The sequence below is a fragment of the Corvus brachyrhynchos genome, unplaced genomic scaffold (assembly GCF_000691975.1).
Source record: "Corvus brachyrhynchos isolate BGI_N302 unplaced genomic scaffold, ASM69197v1 scaffold7, whole genome shotgun sequence".
Classification (NCBI taxonomy): domain Eukaryota; kingdom Metazoa; phylum Chordata; class Aves; order Passeriformes; family Corvidae; genus Corvus; species Corvus brachyrhynchos.
The window spans coordinates 4,371,370-4,380,752 of NW_008239054.1; the positions used below are offsets into that span (position 1 = coordinate 4,371,370).

General features: G+C 38.5%; 1 protein-coding gene across 1 annotated transcript; it reads right to left on the minus strand.

Moving 5' to 3' along the window:
- Positions 1–194: 194 nt before the first annotated feature.
- CHMP5 (charged multivesicular body protein 5) lies at positions 195–5,499 on the minus strand (the record flags this gene model as incomplete). Its single annotated transcript, XM_008637518.2, has 7 exons — positions 195–799; positions 1,298–1,410; positions 1,784–1,892; positions 2,771–2,842; positions 2,933–3,026; positions 4,586–4,632; positions 5,353–5,499. Coding segments are annotated over 7 exons (633 nt in total), but the record flags the coding sequence as incomplete, so codon positions are not given.
- Between the last annotated feature and the right edge of the window lie 3,884 nt (positions 5,500–9,383).

Genomic DNA, 9,383 nt, shown 5'->3' on the forward strand with positions numbered 1-9,383 from the left:
GCGGCGGCCCCGCCGGGCAGCTCCCGACAGCAGCAGGGACGCGGCCGAGGCGGGCCTGGCGTAAACGGGACCTTTTCTTCCCCATCCCAAACCAGGCCCCGCCTCTGGCCAGCCCGGTGCCCGTGACGCTGATAACCTGCCCCCCGCCCTGTCCTTCGCACCACATTCATCACCAAAAACGCCACACAAAGGGATCTGCTAATCTACGTGATTTTATGTCTCCATAGAATACATAAAGTTAATGATAACCCGAGCAGTTTTCAAGAAGGTTACAAGTACAATCGCATAAAAGTTTCAAGACTGCAGTAGTTTAAAAATTGCTTTCAGTTCTTTTATCAAACAGGCGTAGTAATAAGGGAGCTATTTTACAGAGAGTAAGCAGCAACGTGTAGTCTTAGTCTCAAGAAACATTAATACAAAGTCAAAATAAACCTCAGCTATCGACAGCCACCACTAGTCTTCACGTTTTACTTTGTCCATAAGATACGGAAATCAAAACCTATCAGACTGACTGTTTCCACTGAAGGGAACTGCGATGAATTTTCCATTAACAGAAAAGTCAGTAGTAGAACAACTTTCTCCAAAGAAAGAACACCACCAGCCACTCAGCTTGCATTCTAGGATGTAGTGATATTAAGGTTACACTGGAAGGACAAGTTCTCCAGAATTTAAAAAAAAAAAAAAAAAAAAGAGTCTTAATGAAATTCAGAAAGTATAGTTCATTATATCCATTGTGCTTTTGAAACATTTATGTTGCAGGGATCTTTGGCAACCCGAATTCATCCACCAATACGCCATCCTGTAGGAAAGAAGAAGAAGGTGGTTAACGACTCTCCACCAACCAGAACATTTCACAGACACTTCCTTACTACTTCTACAAAGTGTCTGTATCTGCAATTGCCACTGGGTGACAACTGGAATCAAAACAAGAGCATCAGTGTTCTTCCTCATTACGAAGCTCTATTAAAGCCCCAAAAGCAAACATACAGAAGCCTTTCTTATGGTTTTAAGACTAGAGCTGTAATGGTACACTTAAATTCTACTGGCAGTGTTTGATAGGAGTGACAAAATGTCATTCTAGTTCTTCTAAACATAATTAAAAGCATTCAGTACACTGTATTCTCAAATTCTCTGTATTTAGCATCCATACATATAATACATAAATAACATACATAAAACATTAAGCACAGTGTTTTGTTCAAAATATTAAGGATCCCAAATATCAAGCAACCAACACAAATGTGATTAATCCAAAACAAACAAAATGTATTTTGCTGTTAAAGAGCAAAGGACTCACTTTGTTTTTTGTGTCTGTAGGAGTGACCTCTGGGATTGCTGGAGCAGATGCGGCTTCATCTAAGTAGGAATTGTCTTCATCAGCTAAAAGCTCATCACCTAATGCATCCAGTTCTGAAATTACATTATGTTGGTTGAAAAATTTTGAAATAAGTTCCTTTTGCAAGAGAAAAGCTGCTCTTAGACTCAGGATTCATACTGAATGCTTATATTCAGACTCACTTAGCATCAGTCATCAGTCAGAAATACACACACACACAGGAGAGAACCTTCTTCCCTGCTTTGTAGCATTCCATTGGTATCTCATGTTTGTCTCATGCTCTTGTTACTTCTCTTAAAGCAAATCCAGCTTTACTGTTTAAAAAAAGCTGTTAAAGCTTTTTAAAACACATTTAAAGTATTTGACCAATGAAATAAAAAATCACTGAATGACAGTATGATGATTTTTATATTCAGTAACAAAAAAATCACCCTCCCCCTTCCTAACCTGCTTCCAAATCATCTTCATCAATCTCTGGTGTTCCATAGCTACGGCTCAGTGCCTCCTGGACTTCATTGGCTTCTTCCATCATATCTTCCAACTGATCTTGTATGTCCTGAAGCAAGAATCATTTTAAATTGGTCCATATTTACTCAAATTCAGTTTAGAAATTCCAAAATACAAAGCACTCAATTCTTTTAATGCATAAACCATTTTTTTGAAGCAGCAATAATACAGGTCAAGACACACACATTCAGGACAAGAGTACCTGAAAATCAGAAAAGGTATGAAATGCAGACAAATTAAATCTACCATCTGGAAAATAAGCACTAACCTGAGTGGTGCCACAGCAGAATTCAGAAGATATATTAGCATAATTATTGGCAGTGTACTTGAGTACAAGTAAGGAAACAATACTTGCCTAAAGGTTTACAATGCAGGCCATATATAAAAAACAATACGAAAGAGAACTTAAAGGAGTTCAGCACTGGCATTGGGTAAGAGTTTAAATGCAGCGTACTTGAAATTATATTTAGAGATCTTATGGGGGGGGGGTTTATGCATTTTCTGAAGTCAGGGCCAGGCCTTGCGGACATTTGGCTGGTGTTTCTTTGGTTCTGGGTTTTGTTCTTTTTCATCAGGCACTACCTTGAACTGGGAGATTAAAGGACTAATATGCACGTTACTAGTATAGGGAAACAAAAAAGGACAAAAAAAGCCACAGCAGGAAGTATCCACTGACATTTATGCTGAAGTGCAAGGAAAGGAGAGATTGAAGATTAGTTCAGCAAGGAAACAATAATCAGTACAATAAGGCAAACAACTGATTGTGCAATACCAGAAAAATCAGGAAGGAATTATGATGGTGGTCCCATAAATAAGGCAGACAAACTCACGTGAACTAAAATAGTCACCTTCAAATTACATAGTCCACTCACCACTATTTCAGTACGTTATTTTTGTTCTTTAATCATTTAAACTATAAAAGCTCACCTCAATCTGATCAATCTTGACTTGCTTGTAAGCTTTCTTCATTTCTTTCACCCCCAGTTTCATTGCATCCACCTAGAAGAGCCAAACATCATACTTGTATCTAATATCTAATCTAGCACTGATTAAACAAATTAAACAAGTTTGAGATTAATAAACTAGTACCGTTGTCTTTGTATCCTTCAGTGCCTGAATAGTGTAATTAGCTTGTTCCATATTAAAAGACTGCTGTGACAGATTATCCCTCTGTTGTTCATACCTGTTTAAAAAAAGGCAAATAATGACTTTAAAACACCACACTATTTATTACCACAAACACTCCTAATTTTTTAAGAGTTGAAAAAGCAGCAGCAGTAGTCTAAAGATATGAACAGATTTGGGTTTTTATTTTTCACTTATTGTAGAGAATTGCAGAATAAAGAGCTTCATAAAAATCTGGCCATTATGCATTTCTGCGTACTTGAAGCTGACAAAGCTATTCCTGAACTAAGCTTTGTTTTAACTGACAGCAACACCATATTTGCCTAGACTGACAAAGTAGGTGAGGATACAGCAAAAGTTTAATCACAATAAGCTAGACATGCATGCCATGCTCACTAATGCTGTAAGGAGAAGGGAAGAGTTGGCAGGTTATCCAAACCACAGTGGTTCCACACTGGAGTTTTTCAGGGCGGGGAGGAGGGGGAAGATAGCATACCAAAAGGAAACCTTTAAGGGTAACCACAGAGAAAAGAAAGACTTTAAAAATTAAGAAATCATCCTTCTTGAAGCTAAACTTGTATCAAATCAAGAATGTAAACTATGTCAAGTTAAACAAAAGAACGAAAACATAAAAATGAACCATGAGTCCTTCTAACATGAAAAGCAGGAGGTCTGATAGACAAGAAGGATCCAAATGCAAAACCTTCTGGACAACTAATGACTGCATATATTACTGTTCCACAAGATCTGAAAGAAATGACTGAGGGATATGACAATAGCCTATTATGAGGGGCCCAGTACTCCCACCAAGGAAGATCAGCAAGCAGCATAGTCAAAAAACAGAAAAAAAAAACCCCTAAAGCCCAAAATCAAGCACTCCTCCTCACAACATCTAATTAAAGTACTGCATTCCTTGCCATTTGATATTTTAGATGGTAAGAGTTCACTAATACTTAACAAGTAATTGAGTGAGTCCATAAAGGTACAATTCATCTGAGGGATGTGAAATACAAGATGATGGGAGCTTTGGATCAGACAGCTTCTTAGATTTGCAGTTCATGGACTATGACATATTCCAGTGAAACATTCCTGAACACTTGCCATGCTCTGATATTCTTTCCTTTGGATCTGTTGCTGGACACTTTCAAGAGACAGGACACTAGACAAGACCAGACCACAGGACCATCTATCCTGTCCACTTGGGGGTCTCTGTAGAGCCACAATTACCTGCACTACATCTGCTCAAGTCCTCAAGGGTGTTCATAAAGAAGAGGTAAATTTCCAGTAAACCAGAGCAAGATCCTCAAATACACAACTCACAGTAATCAATCAATAATATAAAATGAGGCAATCTCTCAGAAAATTTAGGAGCCAAACATATTTGTAATAATGAACAGACTTAGGTCATCTTGTACCAATCCAAATTTATATACTGACATATAAATCATAAACATGCTGATGCAAAATCTGTAAGGAGATGCTTCTGAAAGACTTGTTCAGCATTTTTCTCTAAAGAATGCTCAGGAGAGTACTGGAAAGAGAAATGAAAGTGTGCCTTTGCCCCCCCAAAGAAAACAACCTTTTATTAACTACAAGCTCAGAAAGGTTTCAACTTACATCCGCTTCTGCTTTAACACTCTCAATGCTTTCTGCTTTACTGTATTCTGAAAGACACAATAGTGTTACATTAGGAAAAAATATCTGACTTTACACTTGGTTATCCTGTTTAAACCTAATGCATTGGATTTAAGTTTTCCAAAAAATTCTCAGTTACTAGTGCCAAAAGTTTAACAATAGTTACATTCAGCATTTGGCCTGCATTAATGATTAACAAAACAGGAGTACACAAAACTTCTAGTAGAAAATATTTTCAGTTTCTAGCTTCTGATTTCTGTTTTCAGTACAGAGAATAAGATGTCAAACTTAGTCCATCAGAACTAGCTTTCATTAATACATTTCAATGGTCAGCATCAAGTAATACCACAGCAGATACTTTGACAATACAGTTTGTATCAGGTATGTTTATTTTCAGACACATTTTATATTCTAAGTTCATCCCTTTAAAAATGTGTTGTCCTGCTCTGTTTAGTCATAGTGTAGAGCTTTTTATTTTGGATGACAAACAAAACAGCCTCTCTACCAGACTTAATTCAGGTAACAAGGAAGAAGGGAAGCAAGTTACTTCCCAGGGAGGAATTACATTACACTCTGGAACAAATAAAACACTGTTCAAAGATGCATGTCTAATAAAGAAATCCTGCAGGACCTTATATCTCATCTGTAGGGCAAGATAAAGTTTTAAGAACCAGATGAACTGGCTAAATCACATGACAAGAAGTTTGAGTCACATCCTCTCATGCTTAAATTCCATAGAACATTCTTACCTTTGCAGGTCCCTCTCTCATTTTCTTCATTTGATCCTTATACTTCACTAGTTCTGCATCAAGCCTAGCAATTTTCTTGTCAATTGACTCAGCTCTGCTATCCACCTTTAATACATGAGGGGGAAAACAAAGAAAACAACATTCATTAAGGTTTTATTCAGGTATGGGTCAATAAAAAGAACACCCTCCATTTTATTGTGTTTCTAGCTGAATTGTTTCTTTATAAAACCACTCAGTGGTTTTATAAACAATTTAGATTTTGCAGAGAATCCAAAACCAGAACCAAGTGAAACAACTTCTACAAGGAGCACAAGAAACAATGCTCTGAGGCTGCAGAAAGCTCTGCCACTGTAACATGTTCCCATCATTTTGAGATGCTCCCTTGCAAATGCACTCAGGTTAGAACTCCATTCAGGAATTTCTGGTAACACACAGTGCCACGGACTAAAGCAGAATGGAAAACTTCTAGGTATACCCTGCTGGCATTCCACAGAGCTCTCATTTGGGATATATTTTAACCCTTCACCATAAGAGGGTTAAAAATGACAATTACATAACCAAGCATGAGTATAGGTAGTTCTAACAGCATATACAAATTCATAAAAGGCCTTTTTAACATGAACTGACTACCCCAGCATTTCTCTGGAAACAACAAAATAAAGCTTATTAACTTCTCATTCCAAGGAGCCTCTCTGGGGATTAGATTATAATGACATTCCAATTATAGCATAAGACAGATCAGTGCAAATTTACAATTCTGCCTTGCTAACGGTGTTGCTAAGCATGTACAATTATGTGGATTTTCATTTTCATGTTTCAGTGACCCTTTTAAAAGCCCACTCTATGACAGCAACATGCCTTTGCCAGAGGCATCCTGAGCAGAACACCAGATACGAACATTCCACACAAGACATTAAAGTGCCTGGGCACAGCTGGCATTGAAAAATTTCAGTCATTGTATTAAGCTTTCTATTATGCCAAATATTTTACTAATAGCAAGAAAGAGAAAAATTTGAGATTTTAATACTCCTGTGGGTTCAAAGCATGGCACCTCCTCAAGATCTTCATCAGCTAACTGCACCTTTGAGGTCAGCCTCCACGGGGGAAAAACAGTGATTTGGTTTATTTATATGATTCTTTCAAGCAGTACTACCAGGAAGTGGAGACAGAGCCTCCCATATCCATTAACTACATAAAAATTTCACACACACATGACACAGGACCTCAGCTTTTAAAAATGAGACTGGACAGGAGAGGGGAGAATGAATCTAATTTATCCAGAAAACTAGACTGTTTATTAGGACTTGAAGAGCTTCTGTCTATTACTCACAAATAAGGCACACTGAGGAATGTTTCATTGCTACACAAGGGTCCCAATTTACACAAAAGAAAGGGAACCTGAATTTTAACACCGTTGTCACAACTATTAGCCTTTTGTTCCTATGTTTCCTATTTACTACTCTGAAAAACCGTAAGTTTAGAAAGAACAAAAAGTAAAAACACTATTAATGCTTTACTTCCTGGTGCATCCTTCCTCCTACCGGCCTCGTGACAGCTTTGAGTCATCTGACTGTGCTCTGCCAGCAAGCAGAAAAAATCCTGCCTTTAAGTGCAATGAATTTTACGTAACTAAACTTGCCTACACATGAAAGATCATCCAAAACATAGGCATGATTACTGCCTAAGAGTTATCTATGTTTTTAACTAATGTTTCATTAATCACTGCTCACCAAACACATTTCCCAACTGCCATTTAATGGCTAACTATCACTGAACTAACATGGTAAGGTATCTTACAAAGCAATTTGACTCTTTCAAAAGGCAGAGCAAAATGTGTCTAAGATAGAAGACACCCCAGAAGCCACAGCAGTTGAGCCTCCAAACTGTTGGACTTAACATTAAAAAGGAATAGTATAAGTTTTTTAATATCTCACATACCTCTCTTCAAAAATAATTCACATGTAATTGAAGATAAAAAAAATCTAATAATGTCTGTAGTTTTAGCAGAACCTATCCTAGAGACTCCACTACTGTGAAAAGGCAGCAAGTCTTTCACAAACCAGATAGCATATAACTTGGCATAAAAAGTTAATTCATAAAATTCAAACTACTGAAAGGAAGTGTTTCTCCCCATGCTCACTAGTATACAGAAATGTCTCACATTTTAATCCCTTCCACAGAAATTGAAAGGCATCGAAACAGGGTGGTTTATACACTTCCTGTGATGACCCACCTTTAAGGGGTCTGCTTGCAACCAGCCCTTCATTTCTCAACAGCTGACCAGCACAGGCTCTCGATTTCATGTTTTAAAAACCACACTGTAACTCATCATTGGTTGCCAAAGTCATCACATGCATAAAATGAACCTGAATTCTGCTTTTTGGTTAATCTGCTGTCTTCCATAATCAAACTTTCAGACAGTGCAATTACAAACAACTAGAAGAGGATTAAAACTGCATTTAGCAGGATTTTTTTGGAAAAAAAAAAAAATAAATTCCTGGTGTTGCAAATCAAAACATCTGTTTAAATTACACTTTTATGTACCCCAAAACTCTACTAGGATTGAACACGATCTTAGCATAAGCAGACTGCTGACCTATCTAAATTTTCCTTTGATTTAGCTCAATATTAGAAAAATGGACATCAGCTTGGAACTGGCAAAAGCAGCGTGAAAAATCTAACAGACTAATAAGGAGTCAGTTGTTGTGAGGGACACAAGGCTTCCTGCTCTTTCACTTACATTGCCAAAATAGCAAATTTAAGTACTAATAACAGTATCTCACATGGATTTTGGAGTTCAAGTCATCCAACAAAGTGTTTACTGACAACAATGGATAAGCTAATCCTGATTTTCAATCAGATGCTGTATTCACTGTTCTAACTAAATATATTTAGAGTTATGTTTGGGCTTAATACTGCTAAAAAGCAGTATTAAAACATTCTTTGTCAGTAAGATAAAGCACCGAGACAAACATTATGACCACTTCTCTCTCTCCTCATACCAGCCAGTGGCATACACAAGAGACTGATGTGTAGGTTTGTGGAGGTAGCACTGACAAAAATTAGGTATTTAATTTAGAGAGTCTTTTCACTGGGTAGCAGAATAGATCTTCTGGGAGAAAAACTGTGATTTCTCCACGGAAACTTCTTGTTGTCAGGTTCCAGCGACAAAGCTTAGTTAACCTACATTTATACCACAGCTGTTACTGCCCTTTGTTTACTGACACAAATACTCAAGCAACTGCGTGTTCTTTCTTCACTTCTTCAAATTAGCTTACAACAGAGGGAGCTGCAAAACCATGCTACCATTTTCCCCATACACGTTAAAGTCAAAAAAAAGACTACGAAATTACAAGATAAATCTTAACACTTTTTCTTAACCTTCTTTGCAAGCAGGACAATACAACAGTTGTCAAGTGCTTTGCCACGTGTTTCCTGAGCATTTCTTACTTGGTCTGAGCTTGCCTATCTGTCCATCTGCACATATCTTTGGCATCAACCCTACAGCAACCCTGCTCACCCCTAAGAGACAAAACACTCTTCTGTATTGGACGGGGAGACTGATTTTCTTGCTCCTGCCCCTGCCTTGCCTCAACTTGCCACGGCAGGAGTTAGCTAGTGCAGTCAGAGCACTCCGCAGACGGAAATGCTGAGAAAATCCAGGAGGATGTAAGGAGAGCCATGCCTTCCATGCTCACTGTGAGCACCCATTTACGGGATGCGCTCCTCGGCACAGGACACAAACGCAGGCATGGGTGTATGAACATAAAGGTACATACCTGTGTCCGTGTGCGGACACACAAACACGCTGCACCAAAACACACCGTGTATCCCTGCACATTACAGTGCTCAAGGCCAGCCGGGTGTGGCTCTGAGTAACCTGCTCGAGTGGAAGGTGGCCCTGCCCATGGCAGAGGGGCCGGAGCTGGGTGATCACTAAGATCCCCTCCAACCCATTCCGTGGTTCTGTGATGGACATACCCACACACGGACACACACACACTGTGCCCACGCACCGCAGTATCCACACA